This window comes from Patella vulgata, chromosome 5, assembly GCF_932274485.2.
Source record: "Patella vulgata chromosome 5, xgPatVulg1.2, whole genome shotgun sequence".
Classification (NCBI taxonomy): Eukaryota; Metazoa; Mollusca; class Gastropoda; family Patellidae; genus Patella; species Patella vulgata.
Window position 1 is genome coordinate 56,159,821 of NC_065883.2, and position 26,346 is coordinate 56,186,166.

The 26,346-nt window shown below is 32.9% G+C and overlaps 1 protein-coding gene across 1 annotated transcript in view; it reads left to right on the forward strand.

Annotated features, from left to right (window-relative positions):
* LOC126821426 (muscle-specific protein 300 kDa) overlaps positions 1 to 26,346 on the forward strand; it is a 187,512-nt gene that overhangs the window by 64,878 nt on the left and 96,288 nt on the right. The window contains exons 49-80 of the mRNA XM_056100862.1: positions 104 to 427; positions 565 to 717; positions 852 to 1,016; positions 1,275 to 1,601; positions 1,820 to 1,972; positions 2,136 to 2,300; positions 3,435 to 3,758; positions 4,552 to 4,614; positions 7,510 to 7,662; positions 7,785 to 7,949; positions 9,864 to 10,190; positions 10,382 to 10,534; positions 10,683 to 10,847; positions 14,697 to 14,861; positions 15,040 to 15,198; positions 15,992 to 16,144; positions 16,396 to 16,560; positions 16,854 to 17,180; positions 17,600 to 17,752; positions 18,051 to 18,215; positions 18,483 to 18,663; positions 18,854 to 18,999; positions 19,126 to 19,278; positions 19,634 to 19,798; positions 19,985 to 20,308; positions 20,530 to 20,679; positions 20,914 to 21,078; positions 21,335 to 21,661; positions 21,894 to 22,046; positions 22,402 to 22,566; positions 24,533 to 24,859; positions 25,070 to 25,210. Coding sequence (XP_055956837.1) covers positions 104 to 427; positions 565 to 717; positions 852 to 1,016; positions 1,275 to 1,601; positions 1,820 to 1,972; positions 2,136 to 2,300; positions 3,435 to 3,758; positions 4,552 to 4,614; positions 7,510 to 7,662; positions 7,785 to 7,949; positions 9,864 to 10,190; positions 10,382 to 10,534; positions 10,683 to 10,847; positions 14,697 to 14,861; positions 15,040 to 15,198; positions 15,992 to 16,144; positions 16,396 to 16,560; positions 16,854 to 17,180; positions 17,600 to 17,752; positions 18,051 to 18,215; positions 18,483 to 18,663; positions 18,854 to 18,999; positions 19,126 to 19,278; positions 19,634 to 19,798; positions 19,985 to 20,308; positions 20,530 to 20,679; positions 20,914 to 21,078; positions 21,335 to 21,661; positions 21,894 to 22,046; positions 22,402 to 22,566; positions 24,533 to 24,859; positions 25,070 to 25,210 — 6,321 coding nt within the window. The remainder of the gene's footprint in view (positions 1 to 103; positions 428 to 564; positions 718 to 851; positions 1,017 to 1,274; positions 1,602 to 1,819; positions 1,973 to 2,135; positions 2,301 to 3,434; positions 3,759 to 4,551; positions 4,615 to 7,509; positions 7,663 to 7,784; positions 7,950 to 9,863; positions 10,191 to 10,381; positions 10,535 to 10,682; positions 10,848 to 14,696; positions 14,862 to 15,039; positions 15,199 to 15,991; positions 16,145 to 16,395; positions 16,561 to 16,853; positions 17,181 to 17,599; positions 17,753 to 18,050; positions 18,216 to 18,482; positions 18,664 to 18,853; positions 19,000 to 19,125; positions 19,279 to 19,633; positions 19,799 to 19,984; positions 20,309 to 20,529; positions 20,680 to 20,913; positions 21,079 to 21,334; positions 21,662 to 21,893; positions 22,047 to 22,401; positions 22,567 to 24,532; positions 24,860 to 25,069; positions 25,211 to 26,346) is intronic.

The window sequence follows — 26,346 nt, forward strand, 5'->3', positions numbered from 1 at the left end:
TATTTTCTGAAAATATATAATTTAATGTTCTGTAATACATTAAATTGTTCACTTTATGAACACATTAAACTCTTTACCAATGTTTCACATGTTATGTTTGCAGGAGTTTTTATCAAGTGTACCTGAAGGAGAGAGTAAACTACGTATTACATTGGAATTGAGTGAGATCACAGCTGAGCATACGTCTTCCCAAGGTCGTGAAATACTGAAGAGAGAATCAGAACATTTACAGAGAGAATGGCAGGATTACCTTAATCTGATGCAAGTGTCAGAAACCTCTCTAGAACAAGCCATGGTTCAGTGGGGTGATTTTGAGAGTAAATTTGAAAACATTGCTTCATGGTTAAAGAACATGGAACAACAAGTAAAGAACTATGACCTGAAGTCAAATGTTCAAGAGAAACAGGCACAAGTCGAGAAATTCAAGGTGACTGACTTTGATATAGCTTTATCTATATTTGGATATAATTGATTATTAAATGAATGGCTATCTTTGAAATTTATATTATAAATGCCCACTTCATGTATACATTATATTCTGTTTTGATGCTATTGTAATTACAGAAACAACGAGAAGAAATATTAGCACATCAACCAGATATGGATCGATTTACTGATGATGCTCAGAACCTGATGCATACTAGTTCCGATATTAGACTTAGTACACAAGTATCAAATCTTACCAACAGATATCAAAGTTTATTGACACATGTCAAGGTAAGTCATGTTATTCAAAGGCTTTATAATCCAGTTTTTGTAATGTTCTATTCAGTCTTCTGTCACCACTTTTTGCTAGTCTAGACTAAATTCTTCATGTATTGCATTAAATATTTGTATTTATTTATTTGCAGGATTTGATAAGTAAATGGGAAAACTTTACAATAGATCATCAGACATATGATAATCGTATGAGTGATTTTAACCAGTGGTTATCTATAGAAGATCAGAAACTAGAAGCTTGTCAACAACCTGTTGGTAATCAAGATTCTGTTGAAGAGAAGAAAACTATTTTACAGGTTAGATTATAAGCAAGAAATTAAAATTTGTTACACAATGTCAGATATCTCACACACTGCATAGTTGTATGGATATGCCCAAACTAAAATTGTCATTTAAATATTTCATTAAGAAATGATCTGTGTTAGCTTAAATATGTCTCCAATAAATACCAGTACACTGAAACCATTTTATCATCACTATATAAGAAATGACCTCTAACTAGAATCATAACTTGATTAATTAGATATGTTACTTGTCAACTTCATTTATTCCAGATGTTGTTTTCTGAGAAAGAACATGGTCTCCAGAAACTGAACTCCTCCATTGAAGCAGGAGAAAGACTCTATCCGGATACAGCCAGCCACGGATGGGAGAAAATTAAAAATGAAATGAGGAAAGCTAAAGAAAACTGGGAGAAGTTATTCAGTGGATTAAATGATGCTCAGAGAAAAGTTGACACATTCTCTCTACAATTGACATCATATTCTGATAGTCAGGAAAGTCTACAAAGATGGATGGCAGAAACAGAATCTGCTCTCAGAGCTGATGTTGACATGAAAAACACACTACAAGAAAAGAGAATGCAGTTACAAAAACATAGGGTAAGTGTTGGGTCATTTAAGGGATTAGTTTGATTGACACATGTGATCACCTTGATGGATTATCCCTACTTCCAATTATTTTCTTTAATATTTGTGTACACATAGGCACTGAATAATTCAATAACCTTTATGACATTTCTTCTGTTGTATCTTCTGAAGGAACCAATTTGATTCTTAGTACAATTTACTTTTTATTTTGAATTGTATTTTACTTCCAGTCCCTGCTACAAGATATTGCATCCCATCAAAGACTGGTAGCTACGGCTGTTGAGAAAGCACAGGGTGTTTTACAGTCAACATCTAATCCTGATGTATCTTCTTTTATAACTAACATCAACTCAAGATATGAAAAACTTCTTACTGACGCTGAGGTAATATCTTTATTATTGAATTTAGGTTGTACATGAAATTCACCAAACTTTTTTAAACTCCAGCAATAGCTTATTGTAGTAGCTAACAATTTTAAAGCATATTTTAGTGATTAATACTTCTGGTAAAAGTTCCTCTTTTAAAATTGATATTTTTGTATTACAGGCATTAATTGGTCGATCAGAACATCATGTTGACTTACATCAGAAATATCAAGATTGTTCACAAATGGCCGTAGATTGGTTAGGACATATGAAAGATAAACAAACATTATGTGGTGATACTACTGGTGATAGACATACTATAAGTAATAAACTAGAAAGACTACAGGTTAGAAATACTTTTTGCATCTGAATTCCGTATGTGTGTTAAAGTATGTAATATGATGGTTGTGGACCCTCTAGAGGTCACAATTTTTATCTGATTTTGATGAAACTTAAAAAACTTAAAATATATCTTTATATCCCAAAGATCTCAGTCCCTTTCGATATTTGAGCATTTCAGACCATAACTTCCTGGATTATGGCCCCTGATTGTTCGAAAAATCACTTTTGTTGTTAGCTTTCTCTCCATCTCTTGCAAAATGTGGGCGTATCCTGTCTGGCAACCGCTGGTTTTTGTACTCAATAACAAACTCAAAAGTTAAACCTAACTACCAAACCTTCCAAAAATGTGTCACAACATGCAAATGTTCCTGTGTTTGTAGAGGATACTGCATATCTTTGTAAATACTGAACTGCTTTCAACCATTTTTGGGTCTGATAGCCATTTTTAAACCGTTGAACCCTGGCATATATACTGTAAAATTGCTAATCACCCAAAGTGCCAACAAAGGGGATATTATGCAAGTATGGATCACATGCTACCAGGCAAAATAGTTCTGATACATGTTATATGATGTTTCAAGGCAAAATTTGTCATCATAGTGCCACAGTTCACAAATAAAAAGAAAAAAGTCCAAAATTCATTATCATCGCTACTTTCACTAAGAAAGTCAAGTTGTCAGCATAACTCTAGTATTCTAGCCAGTGCCTTGACTACTGATACAGGTCTGTTTGCCATTCATGACCATAAAGCAGTATTTTCAGGAATATATGTGTCGTGTCTACGAGTGAAGAGGGGAAGTCCTCACTGCAGACGCCAAATTGTAACATGTGTTCTGATTGATCTAGATTTGATGGAATTCTAAGTGAGTCATACCAGAGTATCACCAAGGGAAGAGGGGAAAGGCCTCACCACACACAACATTTGTTCAGAGTGGAATTCCTAATGCGTCATGCTTGGCCAGAAAACCAGCCAGCAGGATATAGATGTTATTATCTTGGCCGTAAAACCAGCCAGTCGGGTTCTAAGAGTTAAGATATGACTTTCACAATATTCTGGTTTGCACAGGATTAAAAATCCCTCAAATGAGACTTAGATATCTAGTAAGTATGATACAAATGCTTTTGTTTCTGTTATCAGGAATTGATAACTAATTTACCAGAAGGTGTTGCACGTATTAAAGAATGCGAAGATCATGCTGAGAATACTATGAATACCACAGCTTTGAAAGGTCGTCAAGGTATACAACAAGATCTAGATGTATTACGTCTTGATTGGGAAGATTACACTCTCAAACTCAACTCTCTTAAAGATGGTCTTGAACAAGCTCTCTATTACTGGACACTTTATGAAGAAAATTATGCTAAAATGTCACAATGGATTAAAGATATGGAAAGACAGGTGAAAGATGTACCAGCTAAATCTACCCTAGATGAAAAACAGGAATTGTTACGGAAATGTCAGGTACTGTATGTTTATTGAATTGGTTTTGTAATATTATAGTTGTGCTCGGCAACAGGAAAAGTCAATTGCCCCGAAATAATTTTTTTTAATTATTAATTTATTTTGTTTAAAGCTTACATTATGGAGATTCGATAACGAGTTGGCAGTTCTCACGATAATAGTTAAGGCATAATGTAAAGGCAATTTGCTGAAAATTTCATTCAAATTGATCCACTATGAACCGAGAACTAAGCGATTGAAATTTCCGCCTAGCCTCGATCATCATTACTAAAGTCAGTACCATAAACAGTATAGTCTTGATTATCCATTTGATCGTTAAATCGTGAAGGAAAGTTATGCAGTAAATCGGCTCATAATTCATTAAAGATTGCAGGCTAGCGATGCCATCTAGAGTTGATTATGGTCTGGATAGGTTAATTAATGTCTAATTGATAATTTAGATAACATTTCAGGCCTAAAGAAGGACCTACAATAGACAGATTTAGCTCTTGCATAATGTATGTTTAAAATGTATTTATCAAATATAAATATCTGTTTTGTGAAACACATCATAGTACATTATATTCAGTAGGGGTTTGTGAAATAAATTAAAAACAGCTTGTTCTTATAATACACACAATGGCACCCATCTTCACTCTTCATCTGTCATTTATGTTTTGAAGAAAACAATATTAAACAATATCTTCCAAATTGTTAAAATAATTAGTGAGGATAGATTTATGTAAACATTTATTTCAGCTTAGAATTATTATTGTAATGGAATATTTTAACATTTATATCGCAATATAAACAGGAAATAGTAGAAGATATTGTTCTAGAAGAAAATCAGGTGGAAGAAGCTTGTAAACTTGATTATGTAAGACTTCGCCAAAATTAAAAAAATGTCTGCTATATATGTAGAGTAATAATGCATAAAAAGGCATTTGGTATGGAATTGCTTAGCATGAGGTTGAAGGAATTACAGTTATTTTTAATAGAAAATTTAATGAATGCAAAATGCTGTACTTTCTATTTTAATTATTTCATAATAATGCTAGAGTAATCATGACTTATACAAGATTATAGAAAATATAATAACGGTGAATGACATAGAATGAAGGCTGTTTATAACAAGAATGGGAATAATATACACTTTATGTGTCATCCTCCTCAAAGCGTTAATCATAATTTTAGAAGCATCATAATTTAATTACCTCACCATTCATAATACTTCTATCTGATTTGTAATGGTAGAAGCTTTTTTAATTTGGTCTTCATTGCATAGTTTCATTTTTTTCTATCATTTTCCATCCCAAAATGACATTGCAGCGAGTAAAATTTTTGCTTAATTGTTCTCTTGTTTCTAAAATTAAATTTGGTATGTCCGTTCTTCCAAGACATGCTCTGGGACTCAAATAGATTGCCTGATTTTAATGAAAATTGATGGTTGGCATCTTTTTGAAGATAAACCAGGGGCGCATCCAGGAATTCTTGCACTAGGGAGTTAGGATGGCACCTGAGACGGTACCTGTATCTTTAGTTGTTTGGGTAGGGTGATCCGAGGTGGTTCTCTCCCCCAGACCTTGAAAATCTTTGAGAAATATGTGGTCTCTATCCAGGGGGAGGGGGGGGTGGATGGCTGAATGGTTAGCGTGCGCGCGCTGTATCATAAAGTCTGTCATTGAGTCGACTGGTGTGGTTTCAAATCCCCGGTTGTACGTGGCAAGGAGTAGGGTCGCCTGTCCAGCCTCGTGGGTTTTCTCCGGTTTCCTCCGGTTTCCTCCCACTGCTAAAGACCCCTACGCGCAAGCGAATTATTGAAATAAAATTAAACCATGTTAGTCCCGAAATGACCTAGTTTGTGTCGAGTGGACGTTAAACCCCATTTCTCTCTCTATCCAAGGCTGCCGACAACCAGTATCGCAGCGCAATTTGCGATACATATGTTGTTCGTTGACACAAGAATAATCCACATTTTGAAGACTAGAAGGCTTACTCAACACTTTCAACGTGCATAAAATGTTGAATAAAATTTTATAAACAAAACTGAATTCTCCGCGTGACATTTTCTTCTCGAACTACCCAGACACAATAGGAACACAGGGACATAACTCTATGAACAGGGACTATTAAACCGGAAATAGGGAATAAAGTAGTACCACTCACATTGCGAGACATCAAGTAATTATATCATATTCATTTTGAAAGAAATAAATCCAGTGTATCCCCCACGCATTGTAAATAAAATATAAAAAAATAAATACATGTTAACGTATTTTAAAATGATAAATCAAAGTAAAAATTCCCGTAAAATATTATTGTTTATATCGCGTTTGTCTAGTTAATCGAGGTGCGCCCGATTGAACAAAAATAGTAAACTAATACACGATAAAAAGCAGACAAATTGTTTTCTAACGAAGATTTCTAACGTGACAAAAAATAACAATTAAATTGAGTGGAGCTTCGGAAGTCACTGTCAAGAATTGGCTTCAGACATAAGACCTAACTAAATGTCTACATCACATTCACAAACTGTCACAAGTACTTGTGGCAGTGCTAAAAAATCTAAGAATTTAAAGAATAGTCAGAATGGAATCTAATCATATTTGTTATGAATTAAAGTAATATCTTGTTATTTAGGTGTTTTACGTTGAAACTGAAAAACTGCTAATCAATTTTTAAATTTGCTAATCAAATTTGGCAAAATTGGACTTTTGTGCTGCTAATCAACTGTGAAAAATTACCGACAGCCCTGTCTCTATCGTCATTTTGGCGTATATACATACACACTGAGCTTTTTAAAGAGAGAAATCCAACACTCCGTTTGACGTCAATTTTTTATACACCCACATTTTCATGTAGACGTATTATGCTATCGCCCCTCTATTATGTGGACACTATACAGGTCACAATTTTTATCTAAATATGACAAAACTTGAAACATAGAGTTTTCTCCCAAAGATCTCAGTCCCTTTCGATATTTGCACATTTCAGACCATAACTTCTGGATTATGGCCCCAGATTGTACGAAAAATCGCTTTTAGCTTGTTCTATATCCATATCTTGCAAAATGTGGGTGTATCTTGCCTGGCAACCGCTGGTTACTATGACGATAAAGGATAAAGCACACAACCATGACACTTTTCTCATGAAAAGTGTTGTTTACAAATTTTTTATGTACCAGAGCAGAAGGGGGTAGGGGGTTGGACCACCCCCCACCCCTGGATGAGTATAATGAATGGATAATTCCTTGCATATTGAATAATGTAACTGCTATTGTTTCCATGATCTATATAAAATTTTGAAAGATTTCGAAGAATGGTTGGTTTTGTGTATTTTAAAGTGACTTTTTCAATCCTTATTGGAAAAGGTGTGCTGAATTATATGTAATGACCCATATAACAGACTGGTTGGTGGACATCAGACTTGATTCAGATTTTGGTTATATTCATATATATCATCGCATGGCTTCACTTATTATATATAGATCACTTTGCTTTGCTTTATATATATTTTCATTTCACTTCATAGTTTATAATCTTATGATATATAAGTTACACATCTTACTTGAGATTATCAAAACATTTGACATAATAATATTGCATTTCATATCATCATTCATTTTTATAAGCAAGTTTTGTCATTACATTTATAATAGATTTATTTTATTGTTTTACTTTTATTGTTCATCCATTTCAGTATTCAATCACAACTAAAGGTATACATATATATGCAATCAATCTAATGTTTCCTTCTGATTTATGAATTTTAGGAGATTGTACAAGAGGTTAAGGGTCGTCAACGTGATGTTGATAAATTTGCTGATGATGCTCAAACCCTACAACATCTAACTGATGAAGCTAGAGTTGGAACATTTGTATCACAACTTATTAACAGATATCAGACTCTACTCACTCATTCTAAGGTATTTATTTTGATGATTTACGTAAATCTGAAATGTTTCTGACACTCAATGTTTGGATTGAAAGAGTAGCTTTTACTGAAAATATTTTTTTCAATTATATATCATTTATTTTATTTTTCTAGGAAAATGTAAAGAAATGTGAACAAAATGTAGATGATCATAAATTATACAAAGAAAAGTTTTCTGATTGTAATCAATGGTTGACTAAATCTAAAAATAAGTTTGCCCAATGTCCTGATGCTGGTAGTTCCAGAGCTGAATTAGAGGATAGCCTTGAACAAACTCAGGTATAGCCTATTTCTAATTAACCCTGCATTTCATATTAAGATGTCAAACCATTCCATTTGTGCTAGTCGGGTTCATAATGTAGGTACGTTAGCACTTTGAGACTCTTGGATGGTTGATTTGATATCCGTTTAAAGTCTGCACATGCAAATTTAAAGATGGGTTCCCGCGTACAAACTGGGTGATTAAATGGTATATATGGACCAAAAACATATTCAAACTAATTAATTTGTCATAATTATGCTTCAAATCCTTCTCAAACATTGTAATTGCGAAGGAATGCCCTGCTATTAAAATTCGATCAAACCAGGTCATGTTTACGTCACGTCTTGGGAGTCAGAGGAGAATTCATTGCATACATAAGACGATGTTGTGTTTAATCGCTTACTATTTATTACAAATATCGAATCCTAATTAAATTCTCGGATTATCCACTACCCGCGTCTTTTTCCGTCATTTTTATCTCAGAAAGTATTGTACGTCTAACTTTTCATAAAGTTTATCAACTTGTACATCAAGCGCTCAATGTTCGCTTGTGATCTTTGACATCACGCGTGCAGATGTTCCTAATCGTCGGGCTGTTGATTAGGGGAACCCTTACATTTTTGTCCTGTATACCAGGGCTGCCGACAACCAGTATCGCAGCGCAATTTGCGATACATATTTTGTCCGTTGCTAACCAAAAATTAAAATCTAACGTTTTTGAATCGCAGTTACTGCGAATCATTAATATGCCTGTCATTTTGGATATTGACACAAGAAAAATCCACATTTTAAAGACTAGAAGGCTTACTCAACACTTTCAACATGTATAAAATGTTGAATAAAATCTTATAAACAAAACTGAATTCTCCGCGTGACATTTTCTTCTCGAACTACCCAGACACAATAGGAACAAAGGGACATAACTCTATGAATAGGGACTATTAAACCGGAAATAGGGAATCAAGTAGTACCACTCACATTGCGAGACATCAAGTAATTATATCATATTCATTTTGAAAGAAATAAATCCAGTGTATCCCCCACGCATTGTAAATAAAATATAAAAAAATAAATACATGTTAACGTATTGTAAAATGATAAATCAAAGTAAAAATTCTCGTAAAATATTATTGTTTATATCGCGTGTGTCTAGCTAATCGAGGTGCGCCCGATTGAACAAAAATAGTAATACATGATAAAAAGCAGACATTGTTTTCTAACGAAGATTTCTAACGTGACAAAAAATAACAATTAAAATGAGTGGGGCTTCGGAAGTCACTGTCAAGAATTGGCTACTGTCAAGAATTGGCTTCAGACATAAGACCTAACTAAATGTCTACATCACATTCACAAACTGTCACAAGTACTTGTGGCAGTGCTAAAAAATCTAAGAATTTAAAGAATAGTCAGAATGGAATCTAATCATATTTGTTATGAATTAAAGTAATATCTTGTTATTTAGGTGTTTTCGTTTAAACTGAAAAACTGCTAATCAATTTTTAAATTTGCTAATCAAATTTGGCAAAATTGGACTTTTTGATTAGCAGTGCTGCTAATCAACTGTGAAAAATTACCGACAGCCCTGCTGTATACGTCCCATGAGTGTTTTTCGGGGAATCCAGTATTTTTCTAGTAAGATTGGATATCTCTACTTTCCATATATACCAAAATTGCCATACTTTTATTGGAAATAACCACCCAATAATTACTTTTCTGGGAACCCATCTTTAAGGCAAATTTTATTGTCAACACAGTTTTGTGTTTTTTAAGTACTGGTGTAGCTTAACAAATGCTTGCACTAAATACTTTATTGTAATCTACCAGTACATAGGTCAGTGTTTCAGTAAGAAAGAGTCAAAGGTTATTTGATATTATTCAAATTTTGACAATGTCCAATTATGTTAAAATTTTCTGAATTGGTCATTTTTCAGGATTTAATCCGAGATAGAGATTCAGGATTTGCTAAATTAAACCAGGTTATTGAAGCTGGTGAACGATTATATCCTACCACAGCTCCTGATGGACGTGAAAACATACGCCAAGAATTACGTAAATTGAAACTAGGATTTGAAGGTTTATATGATGATTTGTCAGCCTCACAACGTAAGCTAGAAGTGTCACTTGTACAATGGACTTCATTTGATGATAGTAACAGTCAAGTTGATAATTGGTTACGAGATATGGAACTTCAGTTACAGGGACAAATGCCATTGAGATCAACATTAGAAGAAAAGAAAACACAGTTACAGAACTTCAGGGTAAGTCACTTTGAAATGTTAAGGCTAGTAAAAATGTTTGTGAAAATGTTGAATTAGCCAATCTAATTAAGGGTACTATACATGTAATTTATAAGATTGTGTTCAAAGTCAAAATAATGTGTGGCCTTAATGTATTGAGTTTACAAAATTTAAACATATAAAAATGTATATGTAAACGTTTTGTTTTACAGTCTGTGCATCAAGATGTATTATCATATCAACGTGTTATAGAAAGTATTGGCGATAAAGCTCAATCTCTAGCTCAGAGCAGTCCTGAATCTGATCTTTCTAGATTTATATCACAAACCAGTACCAGATACCAAAAACTATGTTCTATATCAAAGGTAAGATTTTCTGCTATGACTTTGAAGATCTATTTTTATTTATTGTATATACCCACATTTAATAGTACTGATAACATAGCTGTTTATTTCTTGCTCCAGCAACTGATGTTATGAAGGGTATAATTGATATTTGACTTAAATTTATCAGGATTATGTACAACAATACGAAGATATAGTCAGTGATCATCAACAATATAATGATGCCTATAATATCTGTGTTGAATGGTTAAATGGTATCCGTGAAAAACTTTCAGCTTGTGCAGATGTCTCTGGTGATCGTCATGCTATACAAAATAGACTTGACAAAATACAGGTTGGTGCATAAGAAATTCTTAAATAATCTATTGAAATTGGTGATGGAATTAGTTTGAATGCCTTTAGATAGTTTTTCAGACAAAGTTTTTGAGAGTTGCATACTGATTTTTATACGGCTACATTGAAATGTGGTCGTATATTGTTGTCGCCCCCGTCGGTCCGTCGTCCACAATTGCATGTGGACGCTCTATAGGCTAAAGTTAATATCCGATTGACTTTAAATTTATACACAGTATTTAAGGTCATGATATGAAGAAGCCTATTGATTTTCAGCGATTTTCGATAATTACTGCCAGAGTTATAGCCCTTGATCACTTCAAAAAATCTTGTGGACGTTCTAGAGGTCAAAGTTAATATCCGATTGACTTTAAATTTATACACAGTGTTTAAGGTCATGAGACGAAGAATCCTATTATTTAATATTCGATTGACTTTAAATTTATACACAGAGTTTAAGGTCATGAGACAAAGAAGCCTATTGATTTTCAGCAATTTCCGATAATTAATGCCAGAGGTATGGCCCTTGATCACTTCAGAATATCTCTTGGATGCTCTAAAGGCAAAAAATAATATTCGATTGACTTTAAATTTATACACAGTGTATTATAAATGTTTCATTACCGAAAAAAGTAAAAATATGCGACAACTCTTGTTGACTGCCCGGACGATATAGTTGCTGTGGGCGTATGTTTCGTTGCCTGGCAACCTATTTTTCACTTTTGTATTGATTTATTTTGTATTTTATGAGGGCTTCAAATAAGTTAGATTATCAATCCAATAATTTTACAGAAGTTTTGTTTCTCTTGCTTCTTTGTTGTTCAGTGCATAAAAAGTTGTTAAAATTTTAGATTTATTTGGCTTTTAATTTTATTTTTAAATAGCGCCGCTGTGTAAGTTACTTGATAGAATTTCTGTTATTATATATAGATTTTAATATATTTTATTTAATTTTCATATATCATAATCAAATAATATTCATTTTTCACTGATGAATAGATAGTTTAGGCAATGCTATTTATAAGAAATGTTATATTGCAGCTACTTGCAGAGTCAATCTGATTAAAACACAGATCCTATTTCGTTTTGTTGTTTAACACTTCAAAATTTCGTTTCACTTGTCTTTACTACACTAGGATCTGGAAGAGTTGTTATCATTGACGTGTTCTGAATAGTGTGAGGTATTAGCCAATGAAACGGTTTGTTACGAGCTTTAGGTGTGTTTTTCACGGAACTGTGGGTAATTGACTAGTAACACTAATGCTGATTGGTTAATCAAATGTCTGACGTCATAGGCTCACTTGCCGCTAGTTTGACCTCTGACGTGACCTATCGCAACAACCGGTCAGATCTTTATGTAGTGTAGGTCATCGAAAGTATAAAAAACGAAACGAAATATAGATCTGTATATTAATCAGATTGCTTGCAGAGTGTTCCTTATTTTCCACATTTTAGTATTCATATAAGATTATAGTGATTTTAAGATTTTATATATTATGGGCACTAAACTAATAATATTAGACTAAAATCTGTAGGAAAATCATACTTAAGAAATGAAGTAATAACAAAAAAAGTATGTAGATAATAAATTTGTCTATATTTCAAATAATATTGTGTTTTAGTGGTTCAGACATTGTATACCGGTATTTATATCTAGACAAATTGTAGTTTAACATCTGATTATTAAATACTTATAATTAATAATTTTAAACATTGACTTATGTTAACACTATATGTCATAAATCATTTATGAATACGGCTTATATCTAGATGTTGTACACCATTGAGTTTAGCATGCACCTGTGTGTGATTTTCACCCTTTTGATAAATTTATAAGCCTATAGCATGGTTTGTTTACCATAATCATTTAATCTCATATCACGTATAAGTACATAGAAACAAAATAGATATGTACTATAAAAGAAGAAAATAATGTGAGTGTTTTAAATTACAACAAATACAAGAAAGCTCCAAGCGCATCATTTCCAACTTCCAACATATATTTCTTTTCTGGAACCTTTAACAATAGTGGTTACATCAAACATGACACAAAACAAAATCAATGTTGATTATTTAAATCATGATTTATATCCTTGATAACATAGCAATGAAGAAAGAATCAAGAATTTGATCACAATAATTAAAATACACATTTTATATGTTGATTTGTCACTTAACCTTAATTTCCTAATGCATAAATTCCTTGTTTTTACAGTATATGTGGAATAGCAAATTTTGATTTATGAAAAAAATATCCATGTTACAATAAGCTGTTATCTATTATTTTATTTTGAAAAATAAATGAATGCTGTTGGTGTTATGGTGAAATTTGTATAAGACACTGAAACAGTAGAAAACTAACATCTATTTGCTTCCAAAATATAGATTACACTATTTTTTTTGTGTGTGTGTGGGGGGGGGGGGGATTATTATTAAAATGCACACATAGACAGTGGATTGCTCCAAGATATTTATAATTTATTGAATTTGTTGTCCCCCGCCTTTCGAAGAAAGCAGGGGACTATTAAAATGGGTGTCTGTCCGTCTGTCTGTCCTTCTGTCTGTCCGTCTGTCTGTCCGTCACACTTTTTGGGACACAATAACTCTCTTCCTAATTGAGCTAGAATGTTCAAACTTGATGTATGTGTTTATTAGGTCAATGCCTTGATGGAGTTCGAAGATGAGCATTTTCCGCTTAGGGTAAGCAGAGATAAGCAATTTGATTGGTTGATGCTTTGGGACACGATAACTCTCTTCCTAATTGGGCTAGAATGTTCAAACTTGGTGTATGTGTTGATTAGGTCAATGCCTTGATGGAGTTCGAAGATGAGCATTTTCCGCTTAGGGTAAGCAGAGATAAGCAATTTGATTGGTTGATGCTTTGGGACACGACAACTTTTAATTGAGCTAGAATGTTCAAACTTGGTGTATGTGTTTATTAGGTCAATGCCTTGATGGAGTTCGAAGAGAAGCATTTTCCGCTTAGGGTAAGCAGAGATAAGCAATTTGATTGGTTGATACTTTGGGGCACGATAACTCTCTTCCTAATTGAGCTAGAATGTTCAAACTTGGTGTATGTGTTGATTAGGTCAATGCCTTGATGGAGTTCGAAGATGAGCATTTTCCGCTTAGGGTAAGCAGAGATAAGCAATTTGATTGGTTGATGCTTTGGGACACGATAACTTTAGTTCTAATTAAGTGAGATTGATGAAACTTGGTGTATAGATTTATTATATGAATACCTTAACTAAGTTCGATAATGAACATTTTTTGCTGAGGGTAAGCAGAGTGATAAGCAATTTGATTGGTTGATGCTTTGGGACACGATAACTTTAGTTCTAATTAAGTGAGATTGATGAAACTTGGTGTATAGATTTATTATATGAATACCTTAACTAAGTTCGATAATGAACATTTTTTGCTGAGGGTAAGCAATTTGATTGGTAGAAACTTTGGAACACAATAACTCTCCTTCTAATTGAGGTAGAATGTTCAAACTTGGCATAGGTGTCTATTAGGTGAATGTTTAAACTTGATGTATATGTAGATGTTCATTAGGTGAATGTCTTGACTGAGTTCAATAATTAACATTTCGAGCTGAAGCTAAGCAGAGCTAATCGATTTCATTTGTCGATGGTTTGGGACAAGATAATCTTGATTCTATCTGATAGAGAGTGATGAAACTTAGTGAAAAAAATAAATGTGCGATTAATTAATATGTGTCATCTATTTATTTTGCAATTTCGGCGGGGGACATCAGCCTCACTGTTGGCTTGTTTAATTTAGTATAATTGTGTGCACAGCATATTACTCGCAGTTCCATGTACTTATTTTTCTTTGCGTCTTTCAGGATATTCTGGCTACTAAGATGGAAGGTGAACCAAAAGTGAAGAATGTTATAAATTTAGCTGAGAGAGTATTACCCAATACTGCTCCCCAGGGTAAAGATATTATAGTTAGAGAAACTGATGCTTTACGTGAAGATTGGGAGGCTTTCATGACAGCTTTAGTTAAGGTAAATATCTAATTTCCTTATCTTTTGGAAATTTTGATACATCTGATTAAGTGGTTATGTACAGATGAAAATCTCCCATACTGTGACCTAATAGCCTGAAAGAAACAAATTTAATTGTGAGTCCCAAATTGTTTATATTATATGAAGAAACTCTAAGGTTTATCTTTTTCTTTTTCAGACTAAAAATGATCTTGAGAAATGTATGGATCAGTGGAAAGAGTTTGAAAATTGGCATGAAAAATGTGCTAACTGGCTTAAAGACACAGAAGTTAAGATGCGAGAGACAGATCTCAAAGCTACAATGAAAGAAAAAGTAATCCAGTTAGAAAGACTTAAGGTATTTCCAATACCCTCAAATTAAATTGTTCATTTGGCCTAAAGAAGAAGCCTATCAAAATTCATGACTTTTCAATCAAAAATCTTGAAATTAACCTGGTACTCTGTAAGTTCTTATGAACACTTTAGCAAGGGAAGTTACAGATTGACTTGACATGTATATATGTACTGTTCAGACTAATACAATTGAATTTCTACAACTTTTGTCAATTACTTTTTGAATTCAGGTGCTTGCTGTCTTTGTAGAAACTTGTGAATGCTTTAACAGCAAAAGTCATCATCTGATCCATTTTAGATTTATGTTCTTTGTACAATTGTTGTGATCAATGTGTTTTCTGATAATTGCACTTTGTTTTCTATCATAGAATCTTGTCAGGGCATCAATAAAGTATTAAGGTTTTGCTTTACTTTGTATTTAACTGAATATTCACAATGCGACAACCTTTATGGACTGCTCAGGTGACTTATGTTTGCTTCGTTGCCTGGCGTCCTATCTTTTAAAGTGTGGTGGACTTATTCACCTGAAATCAAAGAAAAGCCCTGTTGAAATTCAGAATTTTTCTTCTCAAATCATAAGTGGTCCCCTTTATGTTCGAAGGTTCTCAACAGAATATGTAAAACTTGTTGACATTGTTCATTAGAGCATAAGGAGAAATCCTGTCAAATTTTGACTTTTAAAGCTTGGTACAGAGTTCGTGGTTGATTCTCTGCTGCATTGTTGATAATAAATCTGGGGCTTTGCTGCTGCCAGATGTAATTAATTTGCCTGACATTTTTATTTGGTGTAATTACAGACTATACAAGAAGATATAAACAGTCGACAAAGAGATATGGACTCATTAAGTGACTCTGCCCAAGATTTATTGAGATTAAGTACTGACACCAGAGTTATTAGTCAGGCTTCACAACTATCGACTAAATATCAAACTCTTAATGTTAATATTAAGGTAAGATTTATTTTAACATTCAGTTCTTATTCCTTATAGGTTAAAGGGAGTGACCAAGTGGTCAAAAGCATGTACTTTTGATCATTATATCTTTTGAGTTAAGTGTTTTGTCATGAGTTCCTTCCACTACTAAAGACCCCTCTGTGCCTTTTCAATTAATGATTTATGAATGTTAATATTGATGCAAATTACAGCATAGTGTAATTTTGCAAAGGTGAATAAGGTTAGATTAACATATATTTTGTTTGTAGGAACTAATACGACGATGGGAACAATATGCTACAGATCATCAAGCATATAATAGTTCATTAGATCAGTGTAAGAGTTGGTTAGTTGAAATGAGGAATAAAGTCAGTGATGTATCAGAGACCAGTGGTGATAAACAAACTTTACAACAAAGATTAGCTAGAGTACAGGTAATTCTATTAAGATAAAATTGTTGAAGAAAAACAAAAGTTAGAATTTTAGACTTTAGGATTAAAACTTACGACCTACTGTAGATTACAATAGTCTTTACTCATAAACTCAGCACAGCATTTTTTTGGTAGAATACCCAAATTTCTCCAATTCAAATTAAGACGGCTTGTAAGATAAGAACCAGGTTTAACATGATTCCACATAGCCGAACCAAATTCATGTACACATTTCAAACTTGTCCATAATACTTGTACAGATTATTTCAAATATCATACTGTGATTTATTTACTAGGAACTCATGGTAGAGAAAGAAGAAGGATTACATATGTTACAAATTTCACTGGATAATCTTCAAGTTGTTTTACCTAATACATCAGTTACGGGTCGTGATAATATGAGGCGTGAGATGCAACTTCTACAACAAGAATATGATTCCCTATCAGCTGATCTCAATGATACAAAACTAAGACAAGATAGCTGTCTATCTCAGTGGACTGTCTATGATGATAGTACAGAACAGTTAGAAAGATGGTTACATGACTTAGAGAATCAGGTGTACACAGAATCCCAGGTTCAAAATACACTTCAAGAGAAGAAACTTCAGCTGGAAAGAATTAAGGTCAGTTCAACATTTGTCATTATTATTTCACTTTAATATCTTCAAAAATGGTTTGTGATCACTTTCTTCTTTTATGTATGTGACTAGCTAAGATTGCTTGATAGACAGTCCTCTGAATTGACAGAATTACAATCAAGTAACTCAGGATTAAATCTCGTCACAGCTCTGCTTGTCCCAATAACGCTTGTGATGGATGTAGAATTGTGATGTAATCAAGCCATTGAAGGTGTGATGATTGATGATTTTTTATTTAGTTGATTTTCGCCTTGAATTCTTATTTTTACTCTATTTTCAATTTCCTCTGAGTTATATATTATTTTAGACGTTTTTTGGGAAATTCTTTTAAATACATTTTGTCCAGATTTGAAATGACTTACCCGGAAAAAGATTCACGAATATATTTTTTTTTATTATTTAAGGTTCTTCAACTGAACATCAATGCCCAACAGAGTACTATTGATAACTTGAACGAAAAAGCACAGACATTAAAACAGATTAGTCGCGATAGTAATCTTGGTAACCAGATCAAAGATATTGTTCAAAGATACGATAAACTTCGACAAGAAGTCAAGGTAATTATATCCTAACTACAATGAGAACTAGCAAAAGCCTCTTACAAAGATAAGTAGACCAAATAAAATGTTCTCTTTTCACAAAAATTATAGAGAAAAAAAAATTGACAAAGTAAATGACCTACGAACGTCTTGTGAAGAACTTGAACTCCATTCGTTTGCTACAGATCATTGTACAGTATTTCAGATTTAATAATTGTAGACTCGAGTTGAAATAATCCACATGTTTCCTTATGAACCAGACAATCAAATAATCTGGTATTAAATATTAATTCTTGTTCATTGTATATTTTAACAGGATTTACTCCAAACACGAGAGAAATATGTACGAGATCACCAGATATATCGTGATGTATATATGGAATCAGCTGATTGGTTAACTAGTACAGTTGATAGATTAAATGTTTGTAGTGATGTAAGAGGTGATAGAACAGTAGTAGAAGCACAAGTACATAAAGTACAAGTAAGTCATCATAATTTCTCATTTCTTATTTCTTTTGGTTCATCTTCACTAGTCCAGTTGGTGCAGAATAGTCGGATGTTAAACCCCCATTTCATTTTATTTATTTTTCCATGAAGGAAGACTTGAAGTAATTATAAAATTGTCATTATGGTTATCATACAATTGGTCTTGTACCAGTAAACAATAATTTATGAATAATCCGAAAATTATTCATAATTTTCAGTGGGTTGCCTGCGATTTTGTTTATTTGGTCATATTTTATTATAGGATATTAATTTAACAAGTGAAGTAGGAAAGAAGAAATTAGATCAGGTGCTAGCAAAAGGTCAAACTGTTTTACCTCAAACTTCAACTCAGGGCCAAAACCTTATAAAAGAAGAACTTGATTCACTTACCAAAGACTTTGATCAATTTCAAGCTGACCTCAGTTCTGTGTTGGCTTCACTTTGTAAGTACATTTATTGATAATATGTTTGGGGCCTTTATATTTGAGAATTGAAAGCATATATTATGTATGTATATATTTGTGTTGATTGACTTTTTGTTTTAGCAATAAAGTGCATAAATATGATTTCCTTTTGTAACTGTATTCTCGTTACTTCATGACACTAGTAATTTTAAAAAATATTTTGCTGTAGCTAATTTGAGTGGGAAATGGAAAAATTATGAAGAGTTCTATGATAGATTAAGTAAATGGATTAAAGATATTGAAACCAGAATGAAAGCTGATGCTGAACTGTGCACAACTTTAGACCAGAAAAATGTTCATGTTCTTACACAAAAGGTATGTCTATGTTGATAAACCAAATTCAGTTTTTGAAATATAACCTTGCTTTAATTTGGCCAACGGCCAATTTATCTTTATATTCACCTTTGAATATTGAATGGTTGTAATTTTGTATATATACAGGCCCTTCAAGATGATATATTTGATAAACAGGGGGATTTTGATGACCTTGCTGAACAGGCACAGTTGTTAATGCAGAAATCAGCAGATACACGGCTATCAACACAAGTTACACAACTCAATTCTAGATACTCCAGTTTAATATCACAATCTAAGGTTAGTAGTATAATGTTGAAATACAAAAATAATTTGAGAAAAGCAAATAAAAAAACCTGTTTTAAAGTAATGAAAATGTGCATCCTTTTTATTCTGCATAATATTATTGGGAAGAGAAACTGGGCAAATCAATGTCTTTCAAGATACAAATACAAACATAAACTTTATAGTTTATAGATGAGTGAGTGAAAATTGAGACATTGACAGTGTGTGACAACCCAGGAAACATTTTTTTATTTTTTTATTATATAGTTCTCTTACATCAAGATGTTTCCAAATTATTTGAATTAATTATGAATATTTCTAATACATGTATAAAGGAATAATAAATCATATATATTCTCCCTATTAACAGGATCTATTAAAACGATATGAACAACATTATGCTGATCACAGTCAATATTGTAAAGTTTATGATGAAACATCATCATGGTTACATGGTACTAGGGAGAAACTAGCAGCTTGTTCTGATACTACTGGGGATAAATATATGATACAGTCACAAATAGATAAACTTAAGGTACTGTACTTTGGTTTTAAAGTAATAAATGATAATCAAAAATGATATTTACCTCACTCTGAAAGATCAATTTTTTTAGGTTCTTTAATTAAAATTGAATTTGTATCAATTAATAAAAACTTTTTCTTGCCTTTCTGCAAGTATTGAACCAAAATTGAGATCCCAAAATTTTGAACATGTTTTTAGGAATTTGTTGTAATGAAGGAAGAAGGTCAACTATTAATTCATACAAGCAATAATTGGGGTGAGAAAACTATGAACAATACGTCTGGAGAGGGTAGAGAGACTATACGACAAGAACTTCAGTATCTACAACAAGAATGGGAGAGTCTTATATCTGATGTCACTGATACTAAAGTCATGCTAGAAGCTCGTCTGCTACAATGGACAGATTTTGATGCCAGTTTAGAGGGAATCCAGAAATGGCTTAAAGAAACTGAAAAACGTCTTAAGAGCTCACAATCTAAGGGTGATCTTGGAGAAAAGCGAGCCGAACTCCAGAGAATTAAGGTAAACTAGATTTTGTAATTCTTTAAACATTCAAGATAAAATATTTTAAATTATAAATAACTATTTGCATGATATTTCGACATTCATAATAATTAATAGTGCTGTATCAAGTTCCATAAATTTATGTTATGATGTAAAATCTGTACAATTTCTATAGATGTGCAATATTTTACCTCAAGTTGATAATGTTGAACTTATGTTTGAATTTAAATATTTTCTAGGTTGTTTATCAGGATATAGTATCATATGAACAGATGATTGATTCTGTTGGAAGTAAAGCTGTGGAATTAGAACCTACAGCTTCCATTAGAACTGGCACAGATACATCTACATTAGCATCAAAATATAATATGCTGAAAGAGCAAGCAAAGGTCTGTGTCAATTTTATGTCTTTATTTTGTCTTGAACATATTTATAGAAAGACAGATTTATCTCATCAGTGGTGGAATGGGTATCTCAAGCTTGATGGGTATCTTACTAGATAGATCCAGAAATAGAAGCCCTTCTGATTCGGGAAAATGATGGATGTTTTAAGATTTTTGGCTGTGAACTTCACCCAGATGGATTTGTATACCAGTAACTAATTTGATATGGTTTTATTTCAGGATCTTCTAGCTAAAAATGAACAGTTTGTAGCTAATCACCAAGATTTCCATGATGCCTGTAATAATTTTAATTCATGGATCCGTACAGCAAGAGAGAAACATGCTTCGTGTTCAGATACATTTGGAGAGAAAACATCTATTCAAGGCAAGATTGAGCGCTCAAAGGTAAACAAAATATTAAAATTGCAAATGTTTAAAAAAAAATAATTTATTGCTTTATATTGTTTGTTTCTTTGAAAATTGTAAGTGATAAATATATTGATTTAAGATGTTTGCTTGTAGGCCTTCTGATAAATATCAGATGAGAACTGTTTTGTAGTCAATAGATATTTTGCTTAAACAAACTCTAATTTTTTTATGAAAAATTCAAGGAGTTACTTTCAAAATTACCCACCGAGTAATATTTTATATTAATCTTCAGAGTTTGATGACAAGTTTGAATGAAGGAACACAAAGATTAAAGCAAGCAACTATAGCTGGTGAAGCTACATTAACCAGTACATCTCCTTCTGGTCAAACCAAAATAAGACAAGAAATTCAGTCTATGAATAAAGAATTTGAAGAGTTTCGCAACCAATTACTTCATTCTCAATCTGAACTTGACACCTGTTATTCCCGATGGGAAGATTTTGAACGTAGTTATACTGATTTCAATAGCTGGTTAAAACATACAGAAGCTACACTTAGAGCTGAGCTAGAATATAAGGCTACAGCTGAAGAAAAGAAACAACAGTGGACTCAATACCAGGTATGAATGTACTGGTTTTAAGAAATGGAAAATATCAATTGAGTAATAAAATGCATTTCCAACTTTTTAACATATATTTATATAATATTTTCTAAAGTTTAATTTTGTAAGGCTCTTTCCAGATATCACCATTTAAAGTTTGTATATATGGAATAAAATTGAATATGTAAATACATCAAATGAAAATTAAAATTTTTAATAAGACTATAGATTTTTATATATTTTTTTTCAGTATCATTTGGATGAAGTGTTATCTTATCAGTCTTCATTAGATGATGTCAGTGAGAAAGCCCAGGCTCTATTGCAGACAAATGCTGATGCTAAAACTAGTCATGCTATTACACAACTTACTACCAGATATCAGTCTATAATAGCTCTAGCTAAGGTAAAATAATTATTCTTGGGGTTGGGTGACTGAATAGTTAGTGTGTGCACGTTGTATCATTAGGTCTATTTTTGAGTCAACTGGCGTGGTTGTAGGTGACAAGGAGTAGGGTTGCATGTCCAGCCTCATGGGTTTTCTTTGGGTCCTCCGGTTTCCTCCCACTGCTAAAGACCCCTACACGCAAGCGAATTATTGAAATAAAATATGTTAATCCTGAAATGGCCTAGTTTGTATTGAGTGGATGTTAAACCCCATTTCTCTCTCTCTCTTTATGAAGTCAGGACTCAGAAAAACATTACCCTGTTTCATGTATTGGGGAATTTATGGATTAACGTTATCATTGCTTTATTTTCAGGATCTTGTTCACTCTACTGAAAATCATTACAATAATCATGTGACATATAAAGACAATCATCAAGTCTTCACTGATTGGTTGAAAGATACTAAAAGAAAAATTAAAACAGTGGAAGATAATCGTGGTAATAGAGAAAATGTCAACATTAGATTGGATCAGTTTGATGTAAGCACAGGTTTATTGTGTCAATAACCCAAAAAACTAATAATAATGGATTGGCGCTCTTTCCCGACCTTTGACTGTACCACTGAATTTGCAAGTGGAAATGGGTTGAACTGTAATCGCATCTGTTCATACGTGAACTGACCCACGAAGGCCAATTTTAGGTGAAATTCGGTCATTTTCAGCCAATGGGTGTATATTCTCGTTGATTTATTTCACACATTCCAGGCACTTTCTATCCATGAAGCTAAGTCACATGACCAAATAGGCCTTTCTGCTGTTTCTTTTATTTCGCTGACATGTTTTCTGTAATAAATAGGCTTTTGTTTTATGGGATTGATGGCGATGTCAGCTGTAGAGGAATACAATGTTGACATCATGTATTTATAATTATCTATGACAGTTGTCCGTAGTTAATACAATATGACAAATTTTTATAATTTATATGTTGTAAATCAGTATATTAACGGTGGCGGTAAGAAAGAATTGAGATCATTTATTTAGCTGACTATTACATCACGCTCAACATTCAATACTTTTTTTACTTTTACACAAAATAATGCATCCTTACATGTTTACAGTTCAATATTTTATTTTTTCTTTTACAAAAAATAATGTATCCTTACATGTTTACAGTTAGGGGGCAAAAAAATAGAATTCTCATCATACCGTTTTTAGTACAATTTTTTATTCTGAAAAAATATAAAAAATCAGCATGTAGCCCTATTGAAAGTATTACTATATCATCGGCGACCATACATTGCAGTGGATAGTTAAAAATCAGTTAGGAATCTGCGGCCAAATTCGAGCCCTGAAAAGAGATGTTCGGTAATGACTTTAATCATAGTTCCCATGTAGCCTCCATTCCCAGCTGAAATCAAATTCTGAGATTTCAAAATCAGATGTAAGATTTGGATACATATATATGTGGAATATATTGATTTTTATACGAGCACATTGAAATGTGATTGAATTTAAATTTATACACAGTGTTTAAGGTCATGAGACGATGAAGTCTATTGATTTTTAGCGATTTTGGATAATTACTGCCAGAATTATGGCCCTTGATCACTTCAAAAAATCTTGTGGACACTCGAGTAGTCTTGAGACTAAAGTTAATATCCGATTGACTTTAAATTTATACACAGTGTTTTATTTAAGGTCATGAGACGAAGAAGCCTATTGATTTTCAGTGATTTCAGATAAATACTGCCAGAGTTGTGGCCCTTGATCAGTTTGAAAAATCTTCTGGAGGGTAAAGTTAATATCCGATTGACTTTAAATGTATACACAGTGTTTAAGGTCATGTGACTAAGAAGCCTATTGATTTTCAGCGATTTCCAATAATTACTGCCAGAGTTATGGCCCTTGATCACGCCCTTGTGGACGCTCTAGAGGCTAAAGTTAATATCCGATTGACATAAAATTTATACACAGTGTTTAAGGTCATGAGACGAAGAAGCCTATTGATTTCATAGCAATTTCCAATAATTAATGCCAGACTTTAAATTTATACGCAGTGTTTAAGGTCATGAGACGAAGAATCCTATTGATTTTCAACGATTTCCGATAATTACTGCTAAAGTTATGGCCCTTGATCACTTTGAAAAATCTTGTGACGCTCTAGAGGCTTATGTTATCATCCGATTGACTTCAGATTGATTTTCAATGAATTTTGATAACTTGAACAGCTAAATCCATAATATTAAATATTTCGTATACTAAACGTTAGCATGGGGCAGAAATTTATAAAAAACCAAATTCTAATGATTTTCTGATAATTACTTAATGAGTTGTTACCCTTAATCAGATTTTAGTGTATTATAAATGTTGCATTACTGAAAAAGTAAAAATATGCAACAACTGTTCTTGACTGCCTGGACGATTTAGCAGCTGTGGGCGTATGTTTCGTTGTCTGGCAACCTATCTTTTAAAAATTCTAATGTAGGTTACCATTTATGTTTTAAAGGAAATTCAGAATGCTATGGATCAAGGACATAGCTATCTCAGAGCCATGTTAGATGCATCAGAAAAGACATTACCTAGTACTAACCCCAGAGGCTGTCAAAGTATTCGGCAGGAGTCGGAAAAAGCTAAATTGGAGTATGAAAATTTATTGACAGACATGTCACAGGCAAAACGCAACTTGGAGAATGCTCTGTCCTACTGGGGAGACTATGATCGCTTACAAGATCAGCTACATGATTGGTTAACAGATGTTGAACATCGTATGACAGCTGATCCTGATCTAAAAACTGACCTTCCTGAAAAAAGATCAACACTCGAAAAATACAAGGTAATATATATTTGACAAGAATTGATTTTGGGATAATTCTGTGGTTTACCTGCTGTCGTGTTAAAACTGATCAAAAATCTTTTTAACCATCATGTCTTAAAAAGTTCATGTAAGCGTTTATTAAATTGTTCTTAAACGGTTAAGCTGTTTGATATCTTTGTCTAGAAGTTAGAATTTTAAAAAAAAAAATAACATTTCTCGTTAATTCAGGCCTTGCATGCTGATATTGTTGCACATAAAGATATGATGGCTAAAGTGGAAGAGAAATCCCAACAAGTTAAAGACCCAGCACCACAAACTCGAGTTGCTCAACTTAAAGCGCGATATCAATCTGTTTTTACAGCTAGCAAGGTAACTAAACACATCCATCTTTTTTTAATGTATAATGGGGTATTTTATATAAAAATATATAAAATGATCTCTCAGTTAAACATATAAGTAAAATTCAAGTATTAGTGTTTTTTCTCTAATACTTGAATTTTACTTATATATATGACATTTTGAATAAATATGACACATATCACATATCCCTTATTTCAACCTCCTACATTTATTTGTAATCACTTTTCATTTTTTTAAAAACAACTACATTGAAATTTGGTCATATTATTATTGCCCCTATCTGATTAAAACACAGAGCCTATTTCGTTTCGTTTTTTTATAGTTCAAAATTTTGTTTTACTTTTCCTTACTACACTTGGATCTGGAAGAGTTGTTATATTACTGGGGTTCTGGTTGAAGTGAGGGATTAGCCAATAAAATGGTCTGTTACCACTAGAAACATCAACGCTGATTGATTGATCAACATCTGACATCTTAGGGTCAAAAGTCGCTCGTACAACCCCTGACATGACATTCTAGTAGTGCAGGCCATCGAAAGTCTGGCTGGCATCCACAATTGCTTGTGCAAGCTCTAGAGTTTAAAGTTAATATCTGATGAAGGATTTCCGATAATTATTGCCAGAGTTATAGCCTTTGATCACCTTGAAAAAATTGTTGACGCTCTAGAGGCTAAATTTAAAATCCAATTGACTTAACATTTATGCTCCCTAAGTGAGGGATTAGCCAATAAAACGGTCTGTTACGGCGAGTTCTTGGCGTGCGATGCACGGAACTGTGGGTAAACCACTAGAAACATCAACGCTGATTGATTGATCAACATCTGATATCATAGGGTCAAAAGCCGCTTGAACGACCCCTTACACGACCTTCCAGTACAATCGGTCAGATCTTCATGTAGTGTAGGCAATCGAAAGTCTGGCTGGCATCCACAATTGCTTATGTACGCTCTAGAGGCTAAAGTTAATATCTGTGAAGGATTTCCAATTATTACTGCCAGATAGCCTTTGATCACTTTGAAAAAAATGTTGACGCTGTAGAGGCTAATTTTAATATCCGATTGACTTAACATTTATACTCAGTGTTTCAGGTCATAAGACGGAAAAGTCTATTAATTTTCAAGGATTTCCAATAATTACTGTCTTGAT